A 22,782-nucleotide genomic window follows, 5' to 3' on the forward strand; every position below is an offset into this window, starting at 1 on the left:
ATTATCCCAATGATTTCTTAAAAGAAACAAAGACTCCTCTTTAGAAAGTTATTTTTTGCCAGGTGTTGGATTTCACTTCATTTTTAATAAAACATCAAGAGCAGAAAAAGCTCTTACACAAATTTCCAACTTGATTAAAATATATATGAACTCAAACAAGTTTTTGAGCCAAGCTGATAGGTGAGAATGACCTGAGAGCAGTAACAGGAACCAGCCCTTGTGCCCCAAGCCCTGCAGCAGCAGGAGAAACACTGAGCTCTGCTGGCAAAGCAAAGGCACAGCAGGAGAGGTTTGGTTTCCATGTCCTTGTCCACAGCCACGTCCAGTTCCAAGTTCCTTTTTGACCCTCAAGGATTATTCAAACTGCAGGAAGGAAAGGGAGGGATCATTGTGCTCTTCCCCTCTATCAACCACACACTTTTATTTTCCTTTTCACAAATTAAAGTCACATTTTAGCATTACACTTTGTCTTCATGCTGGCAAAGAGAAATATGTGGAGTTAGTGATGAAGATTTTCCCTCTTGTAAAAAACCCCAACATTCCCCCCAATGAAAAACAACCCCACACACAGAAAAAGAGAAAACATAGGAACAAATATTTTCAATGGTGTTGAAAACTCTGACAAACCTGGAGCCCAATCTGAGCCCTGTGTGAGTCTACCTCAGCCTGAGCTGAGCAGGGACATTCCCAGACCTGGAACCCCAGGGAGATCCCAGCTGTCCCTGGATCCAGGGGCTGTGCCTGGCACATCCCAGCTGTCCCTGGATCCAGGGGCTGTGCCTGGCACATCCCAGCTGTCCCTGGATCCAGGGGCTGTGCCTGGCACATCCCAGCTGTCCCTGGATCCAGGGGCTGTGCCTGGCACATCCCAGCTGTCCCTGGATCCAGGGGCTGTGCCTGGCACATCCCAGCTGTGCCTGGATCCAGGGGCTGTGCCTGAGCAGGGCTGCAAACAGGCTGTTGATGCTTGGTCAGCAAGTAACTCAGCTGAGTTCTCATTAGCAGCCATGGAAATGGCTCATCTGAGGGTTCAGGGCAATTAGCAAGGTGAGGCTGTGGCAGCCTGTCCATGAAATTGATTCTGCTGCAGCCGAGGGTGTGAGAGCAGGAAGAGGTGGTTAGTTTGTTGCTGTAGAGAGGAGAGGTGCAGCAGGTCTGCTGCTAAAGGAACGTACACAGAGCTGAGAAAGCAGGAGTGGTCATCTCACACTTGCAAGAGCCAATGGCAGGAGATGTATGTACCTGAAACCAATGGCATTATGCCAAATATGCTTAGCCATTGTGTTAGGGGTTATAAATGTAGATGGTGCCTTCAATCAATGGAGCTATGCTTTATCAATCATTGGCTGGTTGCACATTTCCCTGCCCAGCACAGGGACCCTGCAGCTCTGTGACCCTGCCCAGACCCCCCCGAGGTAAGGGAGGGGCAAGCACAGAGCAGCAGAGCCTGGAGGGCAGGGAGCTGTGTGCAGGGATGTGTGTGTGTGTGTGCAGGGACCTGTGTGTGTGCAGGGACCTGTGTGTGTGTGTGTGTGCAGGGACCTGTGTGTGTGTGTGTGCAGGGATCTGTGTGTGTGTGTGTGTGCAGGGACCTGTGTGTGTGTGTGTGCAGGGATGTGTGTGTGTGTGTGCAGGGATCTGTGTGTGTGTGTGTGTGCAGGGACCTGTGTGTGTGTGTGTGTGCAGGGACCTGTGTGTGTGCAGGGATCTGTGTGTGTGTGTGTGTGTGCAGGGACCTGTGTGTGTGCAGGGACCTGTGTGTGTGTGTGTGTGCAGGGATCTGAGTGTGCAAGGAGCTCTGTGTGTGCATGGATCTGAGTGTGTGCAAACAGCTCTGTGTGTGCAGGGATCTGAGTGTGTGCAAACAGCTCTGTGTGCGTGCAGGGATCTGAATGTGCAAGGAGCTCTGTGTGCGTGCAGGGATTTATCTGTCTGTGTGTGTGCAGGGATCTCTCTGTCTCTCTGTGTGCAGGGATCTCTCTGTCTCTCTCTCTGTGTGCTGGGATCTCTCTGTCTCTCTCTCTGTGTGCAGGGATCTCTCTGTCTCTCTCTCTGTGTGCAGGGATCTCTCTGTCTCTCTCTCTGTGTGCAGGGATCTCTCTGTCTCTCTCTCTCTGTGCAGGGATCTCTCTGTCTCTCTCTCTCTGTGCAGGGATCTCTCTGTCTCTCTCTCTGTGTGCTGGGATCTCTCTGTCTCTCTCTCTGTGTGCTGGGATCTCTCTGTCTCTCTCTCTGTGTGCTGGGATCTCTCTGTCTCTCTCTCTGTGTGCTGGGATCTCTCTCTCTGTGTGCTGGGATCTCTCTCTCTCTCTGTGCAGGGGTCTGCACTTATTCAGAGAGCAGAGGATGATTGGTTTCAGGGGATCACACTGGAACAGTTCATGGGGATTGCTCAGTTTGCCACACCCGAGAGTCAAACCCTACTGGGGCCAGATGTGGTAAAGAGGCTCCTCCTTGTGGGAGGATCTGCATGCTCAGCCCCTGGGAAGGGGCTTATTTTGGGAGGGGAACTCCCCACTCACAGCAGCCTCCAGGGCCTGCCCCAGGTCTGTCAGCAAATCCTCCTCATCCTCCAGCCCCACCGAGAGGCGGATCAAGGTGTCAGTGATTCCCAGAGCTTTCCTCTCCTCCTCAGGCACTGAGGCGTGGCTCATGGTGGCCCTGCATGGACAGAACACATCTTTATCCCAAGAATTTGGGACTTTGATAGGTAAGAGCAGCCCAGCTGTTCCCTGGCAGCAGCCCTGCAATGGCAGCAGGATCTGACCCCTCCTCTGTGCCACTCGTGTGACCCACAGATGCAGAGAGCTCCTGGCAGCAGCTCCTTCCAGCTGCTGGAGGGGTTCAAGGTTTGCTGTGAAACCAATAAGTGAAATGATTTAGCATTTAGTTATAGCCATGAATTTCCATGTACCTTTTCAAAAAGCAAATTGGCTTTGAGTAAAAGAATGCAATTGCATGCAAAGCCTGTTTGGGGCAGTTTCAAACAGCCCCAGCAGGTGCTGCCAGGGAGGCAGAGGCAGCTGGGGGCACACAGTGACCCTGCCCTGCTGTGGGCAGGGAGCAGAGCATTCCTCAGTCCCAGCTGCTCCTTCTCCCAGCACTCAGCAGCTCCTGGGATTGTCTCCCTGGACACCAACTGTGCCTCAGCCCTAAGGCAAAATTCCTCCCAGTCAGGATTCCCTCCCTCTGGAAGCTGCCCTGGCTCTGTGCTGCACACACCCCCTGAGCTCTGCTGAAGGCAAACAGCAGAACAGCTCTGGGGCTGGACAATGGTGGCAATTCTGTGCTGCTTTGTGAGGATGGAAGGATGAACTCACGGATGTGCTGCCAGGCTCTCGAAGCCACCCAGACTGAAACCCACACTGAACACCTGTGGGAGCAAGGGAAGGGCATGGATGGAGGGAAAGGGTCAAGGACAGGCACCTCCACCCTCCCCCAGCTCCCCTGAGGGTGATTTCATTGCCTTTCCTTTACCTTCAGGCTCTTGAGGAAGGCAGTGGCGGTTTTTTTGCTCCCTTTAATGTAGAAGCTGACCATCCCAGAAACACCTGTGCATTGCTTCTGCATCACATGGTACTGGGGGTGGGAAGGCAACCCTGAAATGAGGAGAAATGGGGAAAATTCCCAGAGCAGAGCTGGGGCAGCTCAGCCTCACCTGAGTGACCCAGCCCCAGTCACGGGACACCACAGCTCCCAAAACAAACCCCTGGGATGTTCCCAAACCAAACCAAAGCCCTGGGATGTTCCCAGACCAAACCCCTCCCTGGGATGTTCCCAGACCAAACCCCTCCCCCAGGACACTCCCCACTCCTCCCCACCCACCTGGGTAAATGACCTCCTGCACCCTGGGATGGGATTCCAGGAACTTGGCCACGGCCAGGCCGTTGTGGAAATGCAGCTTCATCCTGATGTGCAGAGTCTTGAGCCCACGGTTGCACATGTAACAGTCAAAGGGGGAGGGGACAGCTCCCAGGGCTGTGGGAATGGGAACAGAATTCCACAAAATCCCACAGAATTCCCCAGCAGCACTGGTGCTTTGCACTCAGCAAAGCCAAAGGTGCCCTCACTGCAGCAGTTCTGAGGTTGGAACGAGTGGGAAGAGACCTGAGCCAATCTCTGCTCCTCATCTCCCACATTGGGGAGACAATTAATGAGCCCAATTAACAGGCTCAGGCCTCAAGGATTACATTTACTGGACACAGTGAACCTCCCCTGCTGCAGGCAGAACCCTGGACAGGAATTTATTCCTGACAGTGAAGAGACCAAAAAATGCTTGGACTCATCAGAGGTAAGAAAATTCTGCACTGGGCACATCCTGATGGGTGAGGGAGTTCCACCTGTGTGCTGCACACCCTCCCCAGCAGCAGCTGTGCCTGTGAACAGGATCCCTGTCAGCAATTCCCTGTCTGCACTTACCAATCTGTAGGGATTTGAGCTCCTCATAAAGTTCTTTGCAGTTTACAGAGACCAGACCCATGAGAACATCACTGTGCCCTACAAATGACAGGGGACAAGAATGGGATCAGCCACTCCAGCTGCTCCAGGGTCCTGCCACAAACCCCCAGGGACACCTCCCAGCACCCCAGGCTGCTCCAAACCCCCATGTCCAGACTGGCCTGGGGCACTGCCAGGGATGGGGGGACACTGCCAGGGATGGGGGGCACTGCCACTCCCCACCCTCCCAGCCAGGAATTCCTCCCCAGTCTCCCATCTAACCCTGCCCTAAGGATGTGCTGATCTCCCATACTCACCATTGATGTATTTGGTTCCAGAAGACATACAAATATCAGCCCCCAGGGACAAAGGACGCTGCAACAAAATTAAAATAACATCAGAACTCAAGTTTGGGTCACTCAGGTTCATTCCCAGCTGTTCCAAAGGGCTGTGAGCTCACACAGGAAAAATCAGTGCAGAAACCAACACACAAACCTGAGGATGACAACAGAACATGTGATGAAAGCAGCAGTACAGGGAGGCACTCTGAATCCAAGGTAAGCACAAGAAAATGTGATTTCAACCACTGCCCCAACTCCCACAGCAGTGGGAACAACATCTACAGAAGAATTGCTATGGAAAGGCCAAAGATAGGGAAGAGTTTGTAAGTGTTGTGATTTCCATCAGCAAGAAGAGCATTCCTTGATTTCTGGGTGACAGACACCCCCTTCACTGCAGCACCAGCAGCAGCACCTGGGCTGGGGCTGAAGCAGAGCAGGAGATGGCACAGCACAGAGCAGAACTGCAATTCCTTGGTGCTGCCTCCCTTTCCAAAAGGGATCTCCAGCCCCACTGGGACAGGAGACAGTCCTGTCCTGTTCACACACCTGGAAATATGGAGACATGAAGCTGTTGTCCACTGCCACCAGCACATCTTTTTGGATCCTGTGTGCCAGATCTGCACAGGCTCTGATGTCAATCACCTTCAGCGTGGGGTTCGTGGGGGTCTCCAGCCAAACCAGCTGCACAAACCCAAAACACTCCAGGTCAGAGAGTTCCCAGGGCTCTGGTGCCCAGTGGGCTCAGCTCCCCCTGGGCTGTGCAGTGGGGAGGGGCAGGGCCCTGCCAGAGCCAGGGGAGGCTGCAGCTCCTCCCAGCTCAGGGAGCTTTGCCTAAAGCTGGGCTTGTGCATCCCAGGGCATCCCAGCTGGAGAGGGGCAGAGCCAGGACAGAGCCTGTTCCAGAGCCAGGACAGAGCCTGTTCCAGAGCCAGGACAGAGCCTGTTCCCAGAGCCAGGACAGAGCCTGTTCCCAGAGCCAGGACAGAGCCTGTTTCCAGAGCCAGGACAGAGCCTGTTCCAGAGCCAGGACAGAGCCTGTTCCCAGAGCCAGGACAGAGCCTGTTCCCAGAGCCAGGTCACAGCCTGTTCCAGAGCCAGGACACAGCCTGTTCCAGAGCCAGGACACAGCCTGTTCCAGAGCCAGGACACAGCCTGTTCCAGAGCCAGGACACAGCCTGTTCCAGAGCCAGGACACAGCCTGTTCCAGAGCCAGGACACAGCCTGTTCCAGCAGACACAGCCTGTTCCAGAGCCAGGACACAGCCTGTTCCAGAGCCAGGACACAGCCTGTTCCCAGAGCCTTTCCCAGCTGGAGAGGGGCAGAGCCAGGACAGAGCCTGTTCCCAGAGCCAGGACAGAGCCTGTTCCCAGAGCCTTTCCCAGCTGGAGAGGGGCTCAGCCAGGACAGAGCCTGTTCCAGAGCCTTTCCCAGCTGGAGAGAGGCTCAGCCAGGACAGAGCCTGTTCCCAGAGCCAGGACACAGCCTGTTCCAGAGCCTTTCCTAGCTGGAGGGGGGCTCAGCCAGGACAGAGCCTGTTCCAGAGCCTTTCCCAGCTGAGTTCCCTCCCCTGGAGCAGGGATCATCCACCCAGTGCCACAGAGCACCTCCAGCTCTGAGCTCAGTGCTCCCTCTGCTCTTCCTCACATTTTCCCTTTTCCCTCCTCTCTCTCCAGGGTTTTTGCCCTTTTAGGATGTTTTCCATGAGGCAGCACAGTGGGATATGGTGGATCCAGCTGTGCCCCAGGCTGCCCCCCCTCAGCTCAACACACTCAACAGGAGCAAGGATAAAACAATTGAACATCCCCTGAAAATCCCTTCCCTCTCCCCTACCTTGGTCTCTGGTGTAATTTCAGCTTTTAGGTTGTTTGGGTCTATGCAGTCAACATAAGCCACTTTGAACTTATACTCCTTTTTTAGTTTGTTGAGTAATTCTCTTGTGCCTAAAAAAGCCCCAAAACCACAAAATGAACCAACTTCCTTACCTTCCATTCCCTGCTCTCCAGCCTCTTGCATCAGCCAGGCACAGTCAGGAGGGCACAGCTTTATGCTGCACACCATAAATGGCACATTTATCATTTCTTTATTTACAAAGTGGAAAGATTGTTGTGGATTTAAGGATCATGAAATAGCAATCAGGGGTGATCAGAGTGGTTTATGAAGCACTTGAAATCAATGTGGGGTTTATGACCAGGAAATTAAACAGAGAAGAAGAACCAAGGGGAAGACTCCAGCTACTGTTTCCCAACACTCCATTAAAATGATTCCTCCCTGTCTTTGAAGCCTTTCCCTGGGCAGGCTGAAGGAATCCAGCAGCAGCAGGTGATCAGTGCATGGGTAGCACTCACTGCCAGGAAATATTGCCTGGATTAACAATGATTGCTGGGGTCCTTTGGCCAAGGTTATCCCCAGGCACTGAGTTTTCCATCTGAGCAGGAGGGGATGGAACATGGAGGTGGATTCTGTGAGCTGAAGGAAATATCTGAGTGAAGTTTGGGTGGTTCTGTTGTGAGAATCCCTTTCTTTATAACAAACCAAAGCAGAGGAGAACCAATGAAATTCACCCTGCACAAACCAGCCCAGGCTGAGGCTTTAATGGGAAGGGGCTTTGCCTGCCAGACCCAGCCTGAGCCCCTCTGAATGAGGAACTGAGCCCCTGCTCTGCCTCAATGACTCTGATGAATTGAGTGGTGGGGAGCCCTGGGAGTGAGAGGAGCAGGGATTCCTGCTGTTTGCAGGATCCAGCTGCACTTTGGAGGTCACCTGGCAGGGCAGAGCTGTGATATGAAAAGCAAATGTTTGTGTTTGTATTGGATGTGCACAGCACAGGCAACTCTGGCCAGCAGCCACCATTCCCTGGGAGGGGAAGGGGAAAAGGGGATTCCTTCCATTTCCCAGCCACTGCTTGGGAACAACCACCTGTGGCTGGGCTGGGGAACACCCTGGACAGCAGCCAGGCTGGAGCTGAGTGCCAGGGCCTGCAGCAGGGACAGCCAGGCTGGGCAGGGACACAGGGCACAGCAGGGACAGCCAGGCTGGGCAGGGACACAGGGCACAGCAGGGACAGACAGGCTGGGCAGGGACACAGGGCACAGCAGGGACACAGGGCACAGCAGGGACAGACAGGCTGGGATGGGACACAGGGCACAGCAGGGACACAGCAGGGACACAGGGCACAGCAGGGACAGCCAGGCTGTGACACAGGGCACAGCAGGGACAGCCAGGTGTCCTGGCATGGCAGTGAGGTCACCTTGCTGAGGGACTCTGCCAGAGCTGGGAGCACTCTGAACAGGGCACTGATGGATACAGAGCAATAAACACATCAATACAGATAAATACAGTGTAGGAGCAACAGCACAGAGCAGGTCAGGACAGCACCGAGGTGTTCAGCCATGAGAACAACAGAAGGAAATTGTGCTTCTGGAAGAAATGATGGAATTGTTGTTTGGAACAGCCCAGACAAAATGAAGTTTGGGAAAGGGCCAGACCTGTGAGCTGAAGGAAATATCTGAGTGATGTTTGGGTGGTTCTGTTGTGAGAATCCCTGTCTTGGAACAGCCCAGACAAAATGGTTGGGAAAGGGCCAAACCTTGGGAAGGGACAGGAGAAACAGCAGACCCTGGGAAGTGCTGCTGCCTTGGGCTGCACAGGGTCCTGCTCTGCAAACAAACCTGGGCAAGACAAAGGTGCTGCCATTTCCCCTCACTCCAACATGCATCTCTGGTTATGTTTTTCTAAACCTCCATGTTGTGCCAACAGAATATTTCAACATCCAGATCAGACAGGAGGGATCTGTGTTCTCACAAAGAGAAAAGGCTCCAAAGAACAGGGAGGTCCTACATGGGCAATTCAGAGTTCCTGACATCAGACAGGTTTGATCCCTTGCACAATGAAGACTGAAGCCACAGGGTGCTGTACCCACCTCCATAGACATCACGTGTGCAGACAATTTTATCTCCTGTCTTCAGCAGGTGACAGATGTTCAGAATTGCTCCCACTCCAGAGGAATAAGCCAAGCCTGAAAAAGAAAAGAGTCAGTGTTTGATGTGACACAACAAGTCAGAGTTGCCTTGTCCTTCCTCGCTTTGCCTCTGAAAAGAACCTGTTCTGTCACTGCCTCCCTGGGAACGTGGAGCCAGTGACAGCAGGAGCCTGATGTGCACAGCCCAGACCCAGCCAGAGCCGGGGTCACAGAGCCCTGCAATGGTTTGGGCTGGAGGGACCCCAAAGCCCCCAGTGGGACCCCTCCCTGTGTCCCAGGCTGCTCCCAGCCCCAGGGTCCAGCCCATCAGCTGCTCACAGTATTTGGCTCCATCAGCAGCAGCCAGGTTTGCCCAGTCCTGTCCTTCACCTCCAGCTCCATCGAGGCTGCCCACAACCTCCTCCAGGATGTGTCTGCTTGTGTTCCCAAAGCGAGTGTACACGTAAGGCTGAGGTGGGAACAGAACAAACATCAGCCAGAGCACTGGCAAAGTTGGCAGCAGCAGCAGCTCCAGGTTCCTAAAGAGCCCTGGCTGAGGGCAGCCAGCCCCTCCCAGAGCAGCAGGAGGGTGTCCTGGCACAGCACCCAGCTGGGCACCCCCAGCACAGAAAGGGGCCTGGGGTGCCCTGGGCCAGGAGCCACATTCTCCTGCCTCTGCCCAGACACCCTCTGTGGGCACTGGGGGAGAAAAGGTGCAGGGCTGCACAGCCCAGACACCCTCAGCAGCCCCGGCTGGAGCCCCGCGGCTCCTCCGGGCCCATCGCTGCCCGGCAGGCCCTTCCCGGAGCACGGGGCAGGGACGGCGGCAGGCGGCTCCGCCACGGCCGCGCTGAGGAGCCCCCGGGGCTCACTCGGTGACCCCGAGGTGGCCGCACTCACCTGCTCCTTACAGGTGTCCTCCCGCTTGAAGCTGGTGGAGAGCGTGATGGGCGGTATCACAGCCCTGGAGTTCCACTGCTCGGGCTCCTGAGCGAAGTGGATGGCGCGGGTGGCGAAGTGAGGGAAGCGCGGCAGGAAGCCAGAGCAGCTCGTGTCAGCCATGGTGACAGCTCCGTGCCGAGCCCTCAGCGCGGGCCGCATTTAACGGCACCGCGGGCTCGGCGGGGCGGGGCCTTCGCGCCTCCCCATTGGCTGCGGCGCAGGCGAGGCGCGGCCCTCGCATCCTCCCATTGGCTGCTGACGGGGCGGGGCCTTCGCGCCTTCCCATTGGCTGCGGGACCGGCGGGGCGAGGCCGAAGCGCGCCTTCATTGGCTGCCGGTGGGGCGGGGCCCATCCGCTAGGGGGCGCCCGAGCGCCGCGCTCTGAGGGGCCGCTCCGGGGGCGCCTTCCCGGGATCCAGGGGCGGCTTTGCCGGGAATATCCCGGAATTACCGGGAATAACCCCGCAGCACGCAGCTGGTCCACACCGGGAGCAGTGTGCCGGCTGCCGGCAGCGCTGCCTGGAGTGCCGCAGCACCTGGAAATAACCTCAGCACGGTACAGACTGGGGGGGACCTGCTGGAGCAGCTCTGAGGGAAAAACCTGGGAGTGCTGGGGGACAACGAGCTGTCCCTGCCCAATGGTGTCAGTGGGGTCTGAGGGACAGTGAGCTGTCCCTGCCCAATGGTGTCAGTGGGGTCTGGGGGACAGTGAGCTGTCCCTGCCCAATGGTGTCAGTGGGTCTGGGGGACAGTGAGCTGTCCCTGCCCAATGGTGTCAGTGGGTCTGAGGGACAGTGAGCTGTCCCTGCCCAATGGTGTCAGTGGGTCTGGGGGACAGTGAGCTGTCCCTGCCCTGCAGTGTCAGTGGGTCTGAGGGACAGTGAGCTGTCCCTGCCCAATGGTGTCAGTGGGGTCTGAGGGACAGTGAGCTGTCCCTGCCCAATGGTGTCAGTGGGGTCTGGGGGACAGTGAGCTGTCCCTGCCCTGTCAGTGGGGTCTGAGGGACAGTGAGCTGTCCCTGCCCAATGGTGTCAATGGGGTCTGGGGGACAGTGAGCTGTCCCTGCAGTGTCAGTGGGTCTGGGGGACAGTGAGCTGTCCCTGCCCTGCAGTGTCAGTGGGGTCTGAGGGACAGTGAGCTGTCCCTGCAGTGTCAGTGGGTCTGGGGGACAGTGAGCTGTCCCTGCCCAATGGTGTCAGTGGGATCCTGGGTGCCTCGGGCAGCCCCTGCCCTGTGCCAGCCCTGGAGGCTCCTCTGCAGGGCTCTGTGCAGCTCTGCAGCCTCAGCACAGCAGCTCCTGCAGCTCAGCCCTGGCTGTCCCTGTTTGTCCCTGGCTGTCCCTGGGTCAGGGCAGGGCCCAGGCTCTGCTCCAGGGCCCAGCAGTGGCACCAGAGGATTTAGGACTCGATGGTCTGGAAGGGTTTTTCCAGCCTCAGAGATCCTGAGAGGAGCAGGAGGTACCTGTGACACCAAGATGGAATAAAATATATTGGCCTAACCTGTAGGCTGTCCTGCAGATAAATCAGAATGTAAAACCAAACAAAAGAGACTTGGCAACATTAAAAGCTGAAACAAATGTTTGAATAATGTACAAATTCCTGAATATGCATGTACCCCTGCAATACAGAAAACATTTAGTTAATGCTGGTGTTCTTTGGCTAATTGCCAAAAGCACCCCAGAGATGGATATTTTGTCCCGTTTTATGTTTTAATAAACTTTTATTCACAGTAACAATACAAATAAGATTAAATAAATAAATAAACAGCTCTCAGGAACTGATGCCTGGGAAGTCCCACTTCTATAGGAGGCAGAATTCCTTCCCTGTGCTGAGCCCTGAAACAGCAGGGAAACCTGGGCCAGCAGCACCCTCTGCCAGCTGTGGTCACAGCTGCACCCAGGGGACACTGCTTGATGGGCTGGAAAACTTCAGCTGGGTTTGGGGTTTGTTTGTTTTGTTGTCTGTTCTGGTTTATATAAATATATGTATATATCTCAGTAAAGAACTGTCATTCCCTTTCCCATCCATTTTCCTGGAAGCCCCATAATTTCACAGTTGCAGTGATTTGCAGGGAGGGATCACCTTTCCCTTCCAGGAATGTTCCCACCTGCCTTGGCAGACCCTGTATTTGGAAGCAGGACAGGGTCCCACAAGAGCAGAGCAGAGGAGTGTGAGAAACAAAGGGCACTGCTCAAAATGCTGGGAGATGAATAAGGGACAATAAGGGACAGATGAGAGAAGCCAAAGCAGCAGCCCTGGCACAGGTGCCCAGAGCAGCTGGGACAGGGGAGGGGTCCCTGCCATGGCAGGGGGGCTCTGGGTGCCTTTGAGGGGCATCCCAAGCCAAACCAGGCTGGGATTCTGTGCAGGCAGCAGGGCTGGGTGGGAACTCCTTCCCTTGGCTTGGGCAGGATTGAATCCCCCTGGGCACTGGAGGCTCTTCTGGGTGGGACAATACAGAATTGTCCTGACTCAGCTCCAGCCCCTCCACCTTCCCAGGAACATTCCAGCAGCTCCAGGGTCACTCCAGCCCCTGATTCTGAACACAAGGAACACGTCCAAATGGGAATATAAGCAAAGAAATGAAAAGAGAGTTTAATTCAAATGATTCCAGTAATTCCCACAACACATGATTTTTTAAAATTACAAAGATTCCCCTTTAGATTGTTATTATTTGCCAGGTGTTGCGTTTCCCTTCATCTTCAGTGTTGCATAAAACTTCAGGAGAAGGAAAATCTCCAACCAAATTAAAATAAATCTGAGGTCAATCAAGTTTTTAGCTGAGGTGATGGGTGAGAAGAGATGAGAGTAGTAACTGATGAGTGAGATTACCTGAGAGTAGTAAAAAAGAATCCCTCATACCCCAAGCCCTGCAGCAGCAGGAGAAACACTGAGCTCTGCTGGCAAAGCAAAGGCACAGCAGGAGAGGTTTGGTTTCCATGTCCTTGTCCACAGCCACGTCCAGTTCCAAGTTCCTTTTTGACCCTCAAGGATTATTCAAACTGCAGGAAGGAAAGGGAGGGATCATTGTGCTCTGCTCCTCTATCAACCACACATTTTTATTTTCCCTTTCACAAATTAAAGTCCCATTTTACATTAAATTTCGAGGCAGTGCTGGAGCCCCAGTAGCTCCCCACAGCACCACATTAGAGCAGAAGCTCAGTGGCACAGGCTGCTGCTCAGGCACAGGTGGAGATGAGGATGAGGAGCAGTGTGAGGCAGGGCAGGCAGAGGAGCTGCCACAGCTCTGCCCTGCAGGGATGGCTCCTGAGCAGGCTGGATTGTTTTCTATCCCTCCTGCAGAGATGGCCCTTGGGTGGGCACATGCTCCCTGGTGGTGATGAGCTATCCCAGGAGCTTTCAGATTATCCTACCGTGCCTCAGTGCCCATGGCAATCCCTGGGGACCCACTGCTCTGTTCCCCTTTGCCACCACCCTTGCTTTCCCCCATAAACCCCCAGCTTTGCCCCCAGTTCACAGGGACCTCATCCCTGGCCCCTTGACAGATCTCTGTGGAGCTGCCACATGATGCCTCAGTGTCCCTGAGTCAGCCTGGGATGGCCCCACAAGCAGAACTGCAGCCACTGAGAGCTGATCACCAGCAGCCCCTGTGGGACCCTCACTCTGACAGGAGACCCCCAGCTTGCTGTCCCTGTGGGACCCTCTCTGGCCAGGAGACCCCCAGCCTGCTGTCCCTGTGGGACCCTCTCTCTGGAGAGGAGACCCCCAGCCTGCTGTCCCTGTGGGACCCTCTCTGGCCAGGAGACCCCCAGCCTGCTGTCCCTGTGGGACCCTCACTCTGACAGGAGACCCCCAGCCTGCTATCCCTGTGGGACCCTCTCTCTGGAGAGGAGACCCCCAGCCTGCTGTCCCTGTGGGACCCTCTCTGGCCAGGAGACCCCCAGCCTGCTGTCCCTGTGGGACCCTCACTCTGACAGGAGACCCCCAGCCTGCTATCCCTGTGGGACCCTCTCTCTGGAGAGGAGACCCCCAGCCTGCTGTCCCTGTGGGACCCTCTCTCTGGAGAGGAGACCCCCAGCCTGCTGTCCCTGTGGGACCCTCTCTGGGCAGGTTGTGGCTTTTTGGGACCCCCCAGCTGCCAACAGAGGAGCTCTTTTGTGTGGGTTCCAAGGAAAGCTACATTGCACAGAAGTGCAGGGACTAACAACCCTGATCCCGACTGTGCAGGGACTTTTATACAGGGGAGGATTTAGGGGACAGCACAAATCTCCAACCAATAGGGAGAAGATGAGGAGGAGCCCAGGATGGGGTTTACAATACTTAAACCAATAGGGAGTCACAGGGGAGGGAAACAGTACAAAGAAACCAATGGGGCCTCAAAGATTGGGGGATTTCCAGGCAGGGGGTTGGGACAGCAGAGGATGGACAGGGACTATTTGAGAACAAGGGGCAGGTTTAAGATAAGACAAACAGCTGGGACAGGAGGGGATAACATAAGGGGTAACACAACATACCATTCAAAAGAACATGCACAACAGGGTTTGACTTCACCCTGCCAAAGAGAAATACATGGAGTTACTAATGAAAAATTTCTCTCCTGTAAAACAATCCTGATATTCCCCCCAATGAAAAACAACCCCACACACACAAAAAGAGAAAACACAGGAACAAACCTTGCCAATGCTGTCTGAAACTCTGACAAACCTAGAGCCCAATCTGAGCCCTGTGTGAGTCTCCCTCAGCCTGAGCTGAGCAGGGACATTCCCAGACCTGGAACCCCAGGGAGATCCAAACTGTCCCTGGATCCAGGAGCTGTGCCTGGCACATCCCAACTGTCCCCGGATCCAGGGGCTGTGCCTGGCACATCCCAACTGTCCCTGGATCCAGGGGCTGTGCCTGGCACATCCCAACTGTCCCCGGATCCAGGGGCTGTGCCTGGCACATCCCAACTGTCCCTGGATCCAGGGGCTGTGCCTGGCACATCCCAGCTGTGCCTGGATCCAGGGGCTGTGCCTGGCACATCCCAGCTGCCCCTGGATCCAGGGGCTGTGCCTGGCACATCCCAACTGTCCCTGGATCCAGGGGCTGTGCCTGGCACATCCCAGCTGTCCCCGGATCCAGGGGCTGTGCCTGGCACATCCCAGCTGCCCCTGGATCCAGGGGCTGTGCCTGGCACATCCCAGCTGTCCCTGGATCCAGGGGCTGTGCCTGAGCAGGGCTGCAGCTGCAGGCTCAGCCCCTGGGAAGGGGGTGGGGATTATTTTGGGAGGGGAACTCCCCACTCACAGCAGCCTCCAGGGCCTGCCCCAGGTCTGTCAGCAAATCCTCCTCGTCCTCCAGCCCCACCGAGAGGCGGATCAAGGTGTCAGTGATTCCCAGAGCTTTCCTCTCCTCCTCAGGCACTGAGGCGTGGCTCATGGTGGCCCTGCAGGGATAAAAAGGAGACTTTTCCCTAAGAATTTGGGACTTTGATAGGTAAGAGCAGCCCAGCTGTTCCCTGGCAGCAGCCCTGCAATGGCAGCAGGATCTGACCCCTCCTCTGTGCCACTCGTGTGACCCACAGATGCAGAGAGCTCCTGGCAGCAGCTCCTTCCAGCTGCTGGAGGGGTTCAAGGTTTGCTGTGAAACCAATAAGTGAAATGATTTAGCATTTAGTTATAGCCATGAATTTCCATGTACCTTTTCAAAAAGCAAATAGGCTTTGAGTAAAAGAATGCAATTGCAGCAAAGCCTGTTTGGGGCAGTTTCAAACAGCCCCAGCAGGTGCTGCCAGGGAGGCAGAGGCAGCTGGGGGCACACAGTGACCCTGCCCTGCTGTGGGCAGGGAGCAGAGCATTCCTCAGTCCCAGCTGCTCCTTCTCCCAGCACTCAGCACTCCTGGGATTGTCTCCCTGGACACCAACTGTGCCTCAGCCCTAAGGCAAAATTCCTCCCAGTCAGGATTCCCTCCCTCTGGAAGCTGCCCTGGCTCTGTGCTGCACACACCCCCTGAGCTCTGCTGAAGGCAAACAGCAGAACAGCTCTGGGGCTGGACAATGGTGGCAATTCTGTGCTGCTTTGTGAGGATGGAAGGATGAACTCACGGATGCTCTGCCAGGCTCTCGAAGCCACCCAGACTGAAACCCACACTGAACACCTGTGGGAGCAAGGGAAGGAGGCTGTGGATGCTTGGAAAGAGAGAATCAGGGAATATCCTGAGTGGGAAGTGCCCTCAGGGATCACTGATCCAGCTCCTGGCCCTGCACAGACCCCCCAACAATCCCACCCTGAGCACCCCTGGCAGCTCTGCCCAAACCCTCCTGGAGCAGCCTCGGGGCTGGGACTCCCCAAGGACACTGAGGGAAAAGAAAAGTTCAGGGACATTTTCCCCTAAGGCTTTCTACAATAACCTTTATGTTGTAAACTGCATTAGGTGCAAGTGGGGAATAAAGTGCACATCTGGCAGGTCAGAGCTCAGATTCACAACAGGCTCATCCTGCCCCTGGCATGTCCCTGTTGGAGCCAAGGCAGCACTCCCAGAGCCAGGGGCTCCCTCTGTGCCCCAGCCAGGCCCTTGCTCAGAGCTTTCCCTCCTGGGGGAGCTGCACCATCCCAGCAGAGCTGCAGCAGCCCCGGCTGCCCGTCCTGAGAAAGGCCCAGGAGCAGCTCCCGGGCTGAGCTGGACCCGCCTGAGCCCGGAGCGAACAAACCCTGCGGGGCTGAGCCCTGCCCTCGTTCCCTCCCCTCGTTCCCTCCCGGGCTGAGCCCTGCCCTCGTTCCCTGCCCTCGTTCCCTCCGGGACTGAGCCCTGCCCTCGTTCCCTCCCCTCGTTCCCTGCCCTCGTTCCCTCCCCTCGTTCCCTCCCCTCCAGCCCGGGACAAACGACCCCGAGTGACCCTGGGCACACCCAAAAGACCTGGCAAGGACAGGCACCTCCACCCTCCCCCAGCTCCCCTGAGGGTGATTTCATTGCCTTTCCTTTACCTTCAGGTTCTTGAGGAAGGCAAAGGCATTTTTGATGTTCCCTTTAATGTAGAAGCTGACCATCCCAGAAACACCCGTGCATTGCTTCTTTGTCACATGGTACTGGGGGTGACAACGTAACCCTGGAACAGGGAGAGTGGGGAGAATTCCCAGTGAGCTCCAGAGCAGAGCTGGGGCAGCTCAGCCTCACCTGAGTGACCCAGCCCCAGTCACGGGGCACCAAAACCAAAGCCCTGGGATGTTCCCAGACCAAACCAAAGCCCTGGGATGTTCCCAGACCAAACCCCTCCCTGGGATGTTCCCAGACCAAACCCCTCCCTGGGAGGTTCCTAGCCCCCTCCCCCGGGACACTCCCCACTCCTCCCCACCCACCTGGGTAAATGACCTCCTGCACCCTGGGATGGGATTCCAGGAACTTGGCCACGGCCAGGCCGTTGTGGAAATGCAGCTTCATCCTGATGTGCAGAGTCTTGAGCCCACGGTTGCACATGTAACAGTCAAAGGGGGAGGGGACAGCTCCCAGGGCTGTGGGAATGGGAACAGAATTCCACAAAATCCCACAGAATTCCCCAGCAGCACTGGTGCTTTGCACTCAGCAAAGCCAAAGGTGCCCTCACTGCAGCAGTTCTGAGGTTGGAACGAGTGGGAAGAGACCTGAGCCAATCTCTGCTCCTCATCTCCCACATTGGGGAGCCAATTAATGAGCCCAATTAACAGGCTCAGGCCTCAAGGATTACATTTACTGGACACAGTGAACCTCCCCTGCTGCAGGCAGAACCCTGGACAGGAATTTATTCCTGACAGTGAAGAGACCAAAAAAATGCTTGGACTCATCAGAGGTAAGAAAATTCTGCACTGGGCACATCCTGATGGGTGAGGGAGTTCCACCTGTGTGCTGCACACCCTCCCCAGCAGCAGCTGTGCCTGTGAACAGGATCCCTGTCAGCAATTCCCTGTCTGCACTTACCAATCTGTAGGGATTTGAGCTCCTCATAAAGTTCTTTGCAGTTTACAGAGACCAGACCCATGAGAACATCACTGTGCCCTACAAATGACAGGGGACAAGAATGGGATCAGAGCAGAGCCATGAGAACATCACTGTGCCCTACAAATGACAGGGGACAAGAATGGGATCAGCCACTCCAGCTGCTCCAGGGTCCTGCCACAAACCCCCAGGGACACCTCCCAGCACCCCAGGCTGCTCCAAACCCCCATGTCCAGCCTGGCCTGGGGCACTGCCAGGGATGGGGGGGGGACACTGCCACTCCCCACCCTCCCAGCCAGGAATTCCTCCCCAGTCTCCCATCTAACCCTGCCCTAAGGATGTGCTGATCTCCCATACTCACCATTGATGTATTTGGTTCCAGAAGACATACAAATATCAGCCCCCAGGGACAAAGGACGCTGCAACAAAAGGAAAAGAACATCAGAACTCAAGTTTGGGTCACTCAGGTTAACTCAGTGGTTATTGAGCAAGTTATAAACTTACAAGTCATATATTCACCAAAATATGAAAGAAAAAGGTATATTGCATTTCTGCAAGAAAGACTGCACAAAGGTTGCTTGTTTGTTTTTTTTCCACTGGCTACTGGTTTTTACCTCAGAACAGCTCAGAAACAACATCTACAGAAGAATTGCTATGGAAAGGCCAAAGATAGGGAAGAGTTTGTAAGTGTTGTGATTTCCATCAGCAAGAAGAGCATTCCTTGATTTCTGGGTGACAGACACCCCCTTCACTGCAGCACCAGCAGCAGCACCTGGGCTGGGGCTGAAGCAGAGCAGGAGATGGCACAGCACAGAGCAGAACTGCAATTCCTTGGTGCTGCCTCCCTTTCCAAAAGGGATCTCCAGCCCCACTGGGACAGGAGACAGTCCTGTCCTGTTCACACACCTGGAAATATGGAGACATGAAGCTGTTGTCCACTGCCACCAGCACATCTTTTTGGATCCTGTGTGCCAGATCTGCACAGGCTCTGATGTCAATCACCTTCAGCGTGGGGTTCGTGGGGGTCTCCAGCCAAACCAGCTGCACAAACCCAAAACACTCCAGGTCAGAGAGTTCCCAGGGCTCTGGTGCCCAGTGGGCTCAGCTCCCCCTGGGCTGTGTGTCCTTACCTTGGTGTCTGGTGTAATTTCCTCTTTTGCTTTGCTTGGGTTTATGAAGTCAACAAAAGCCACTTTCAATTTATACTTCTTTCCAATTTCTATGAATAATTGTCTTGTGCCTAAAAAAGCCCCAAAATCACAAAATGAAACAACTTCCTTACCTTCCATTCCCCGCTCTCCAGGCTCTTGCATCAGCCAGGCACAGTCAGGAGGGCACAGCTTTATGCTGCACACCATAAATGGCACATTTATCATTTCTTTATTTACAAAGTGGAAAGATTGTTGTGGATTTAAGGATCATGAAATAGCAATCAGGGGTGATCAGAGTGGTTTATGAAGTACTTGAAATCAATGTGGGGTTTATGACCAGGAAATCAAACAGAGAAGAAGAACCAAGGGGAAGACTCCAGCTACTGTTTCCCAACACTCCATTAAAATGATTCCTCCCTGTCTTTGAAGCCTTTCCCTGGGCAGGCTGAAGGAATCCAGCAGCAACAGGTGATCAGTGCATGGGCAGCACTCACTGCCAGGAAATATTGCCTGGATTAACAATGATTGCTGGGGTCCTTTGGCCAAGGTTATCCCCAGGCACTGAGTTTTCCATCTGAGCAGGAGGGGATGGAACATGGAGGAGGATTCTGTGAGCTGAAGGAAATATCTGAGTGATGTTTGGGTGGTTCTGTTGTGAGAATCCCTGTCTTGGAACAGCCCAGACAAAATGGTTGGGAAAGGGCCAAACCTTGGGAAGGGACAGGAGAAACAGCAGACCCTGGGAAGTGCTGCTGCCTTGGGCTGCACAGGGTCCTGCTCTGCAAACAAACCTGGGCAAGACAAAGGTGCTGCCATTTCCCCTCACTCCAACATGCATCTCTGGTTATGTTTTTCTAAACCTCCATGTTGTGCCAACAGAATATTTCAACATCCAGATCAGACAGGAGGGATCTGTGTTCTCACAAAGAGAAAAGGCTCCAAAGAACAGGGAGGTCCTACATGGGCAATTCAGAGTTCCTGACATCAGACAGGTTTGATCCCTTGCACAATGAAGACTGAAGCCACAGGGTGCTGTACCCACCTCCATAGACATCACGTGTGCAGACAATTTTATCTCCTGTCTTCAGCAGGTGACAGACGTTCAGAATTGCTCCCACTCCAGAGGAATAAGCCAAGCCTGAAAAAGAAAAGAGTCAGTGTTTGATGTGACACAACAAGTCAGAGTTGCCTTGTCCTTCCTCGCTTTGCCTCTGAAAAGAACCTGTTCTGTCACTGCCTCCCTGGGAACGTGGAGCCAGTGACAGCAGGAGCCTGATGTGCACAGCCCAGACCCAGCCAGAGCCGGGGTCACAGAGCCCTGCAATGGTTTGGGCTGGAGGGACCCCAAAGCCCCCAGTGGGACCCCTCCCTGTGTCCCAGGCTGCTCCCAGCCCCAGGGTCCAGCCCATCAGCTGCTCACAGTATTTGGCTCCATCGAGAGAGGCCACAACCTCCTCCAGGATGTGCCGGTTAGGATTCCCAGAGCGGGTGTATTGATAATCCTGGGACGGGAATAGGAAACAAACATGAGAGAGAGCACTGGGAAAGCTCGGGATGAACCTCTGCCCACCCTCAGCAGCCCCGGCTGGAGCCCCGCGGCTCCTCCGGGCCCATCGCTGCCCGGCAGGCCCTTCCCGGAGCACGGGGCAGGGACGGCGGCAGGCGGCTCCGCCACGGCCGCGCTGAGGAGCCCCCGGGGCTCACTCGGTGACCCCGAGGTGGCCGCACTCACCTGTTTCTTCTCGGGGTCCTCCAGCTTGAAGCTGGTGGAGAGCGTGATGGGCGGTATCACAGCCCTGGAGTTCCACTGCTCGGGCTCCTGAGCGAAGTGGATGGCGCGGGTGGCGAAGTGAGGGAAGCGCGGCAGGAAGCCAAAGCAGCTCGTGTCAGCCATGGTGACAGCTCCGCGCCGAGCCCTCAGCGCGGGCCGCATTTAACGGCACCGCGGGCTCGGCGGGGCGGGGCCTTCGCGCCTCCCCATTGGCTGCGGCGAAGGCAGGGCGCAGCTCTCGCGCCCTCCCATTGGCTGCCCGTGGTACAGGGCCCGCCCCTCACGGTCAGTGCCCGCCCGCTAGGGGGCGCCCGAGCGCCGCGCTCTGAGGGGCCGATCCAGGGGCGGTCGGAACAATCGGGAATAACCGGGAAATAACCGGGAAATAACCGGGAACAACCGGGCACCAAACTGCTGATCCACCGGGTGATACTACTCAACGGGCAATAGGCACCTGCTCTGCGCTGCTGGTTTTGTTTTGTCTTCCCTACCCTCAGGTGATTCGGTAGGCAGCAGGATGGCGGCCTGGCTGGCGAAACAGGACAGGGAGAGAGCAGAGCCTCTGCCCACAGTGGTGATGCTCCCAGTACAGCTCCTGCAAACACGCCAAAAACACCAATTAGGGGCACACGTGCCGTAGCCAAAGCCGGCTGTGCCACAGAGCCGGAGATGAGAGATGAGAGATGAGAGATGAGATGAGATGAGATGAGATGAGATGAGATGAGATGAGATGAGATGAGATGAGATGAGAGATGAGATGAGATGAGATGAGGGATGAGATGAGAGATGCCTTCGGTGCGCAATTAGCCAGAGGCAGGGCAGCAGCCTCAAACCCTGGGGAGATCCTCACCCGGGCAGCACTAATGCACAGTCCCATAAATGATGCCCGAGAAATAGCCTGGGATCCCAAACACATAAGCCAGGCATGAGCGTCAGCCTATTAGTGCTCTTTAGAGCATAATTGATGCAGGTGTCAAACGAGACCACAACAGTCGGCAGGAAATCCTCCAAACACTGATGTCAACAACAACAGGAACAGTGAGGACACCTTGTCCTTCCCAAAAGCAGGGGTCAAAAACTGAATGACATCCAGGTAGAAGCTCATCAGCCTTGTGCTCCATTTGCTGGGGAAACTACTGGCAGAGGTGGGACAAAACACAGAATCGGTGCCTGGTGGATTTGTCCTTCCTTTTAATGGGGGAACCTGTCCAGGCAATCCTCCCCCGAGATCTGTTTCATTTTTCCTTTTCACAAACTAGTGCTGGGGATCATGCCAACACATCTGAACTGAAGGTGAAGTTCTCTCACAAAAGAAATCAACAGCAGCCTGAAGCAGACGGGACACGAGCATCAGCAAGCCTGACCCAGGGAGGGACCTGGGTGACTCCTGTCAGTGTGGGCACCGCTAAGAGCTGTGCCCTCTCTGGAGCCTGGGTGCATTTCAAGGGCCACTGCTAATGAAGGCAGCAATAACCACACAGATCTGTGGATACACCTCCCTGCAGCGGGAATTCAAGGGAACGTGCACTGCCAAATGAAATCCCAAGTATAACCTCAAATCAGTGGCAAACTCTTGCTGCATGCATGGTGTGAGAGTAACTGGGGTTTATTGGTGGAAGTAACACTATGAAGGACCAAAAAAATTTCCCTGGACACTGGGCAGAATGTTGATAGTTGAAATACATCTGATGAAATTCCTGAAACTGTGTTTATATATCTGCTGGAAAGGACTGTGTTTGTATGAGGACTCTTTGTGATTCCATACTCGCTGCAGAATAAGCAATCACTCAAACTGCTGTGTTTGTCACAAATAGGGGATGGAATTTCAACAATTCCATTCGTGTCACAACCCCTGAATTACTGCAATTTACATACACATCCCATCAATGTTTACTGCTCACTCCTATTGGAATAAACTTGACACTGGTCAAAAAATTCCTGCAGCATGACCTGTGTCAGCTACTGGAATGTGTCTGAAGTGATGGACACAGAGCTTTAATCACTGTTCATCAGAAAACAGGAGGAACACACCATGTCTTGGAAAGAGTGAGAGGAGATGGAGAACATCAGTGGTGAGACACTCCCTTCTCAATTCTAATCACAAGTGGAATTCCAAATCCAATATTGCATCACTTTTTAATTTTGCTGCTTTTTGTCTTATTCTGCTCCTTGTCGCATGTTGTTCTCGTTGTTGGAGTATGGAGACCAGCAAACCTCCTTGCACATATAACATTGTTCCATCACATCCAGAGAAGCCACAAAAACGTGACCTGC

The 22,782-nt window shown here is 54.8% G+C and overlaps 1 protein-coding gene across 4 annotated transcripts; it reads right to left on the bottom strand.

Moving 5' to 3' along the window:
- Positions 1-21: 21 nt before the first annotated feature.
- Positions 22-20,685, bottom strand: LOC306806000 (cystathionine gamma-lyase-like). Of its 4 annotated transcripts, none has more exons than XM_079314358.1 (12): positions 20,470-20,685; positions 9,076-9,205; positions 8,698-8,793; positions 6,609-6,718; positions 5,325-5,459; positions 4,755-4,812; positions 4,420-4,497; positions 3,826-3,978; positions 3,478-3,599; positions 3,321-3,373; positions 2,523-2,661; positions 22-363 (listed from the first exon to the last, which is right to left on the bottom strand). In XM_079314358.1, the coding sequence occupies exons 1-12, from the start codon at positions 20,668-20,670 to the stop codon at positions 355-357; spliced, it is 1,284 nt and encodes a 427-aa protein (XP_079170484.1). In that variant the 5' UTR covers positions 20,671-20,685; the 3' UTR covers positions 22-354. The 4 variants fall into 4 exon arrangements, with proteins under 4 accessions (XP_079170484.1, XP_079170486.1, XP_079170485.1 ...); XM_079314360.1 differs by lacking the exons at positions 8,698-8,793; positions 9,076-9,205 and adding exons at positions 19,780-19,875; positions 20,158-20,239; XM_079314359.1 differs by lacking the exon at positions 20,470-20,685 and adding an exon at positions 9,637-9,852.
- Positions 20,686-22,782: the final 2,097 nt, after the last annotated feature.

Source organism: Erithacus rubecula (assembly GCF_903797595.1).
Source record: "Erithacus rubecula genome assembly, chromosome: 10".
Taxonomy (NCBI): domain Eukaryota; kingdom Metazoa; phylum Chordata; class Aves; order Passeriformes; family Muscicapidae; genus Erithacus; species Erithacus rubecula.

Bases quoted from the DNA above. Each gene is read 5' to 3' on its own strand.
- LOC306806000 (XM_079314358.1), bottom strand. From the start codon at position 20,670: ATGCGGCCCGCGCTGAGGGCTCGGCGCGGAGCTGTCACCATGGCTGAC. The intron at 9,206-20,469 runs GTGAGTGCGGCC...TTCCCACCTCAG, and splicing joins AGGACCCCGAGAAGAAACAG to CCTTACGTGTACACTCGCTT. The intron at 4,813-5,324 runs GTGTGTGAACAG...ATTTTGTTGCAG, and splicing joins TCATGTCTCCATATTTCCAG to CGTCCTTTGTCCCTGGGGGC.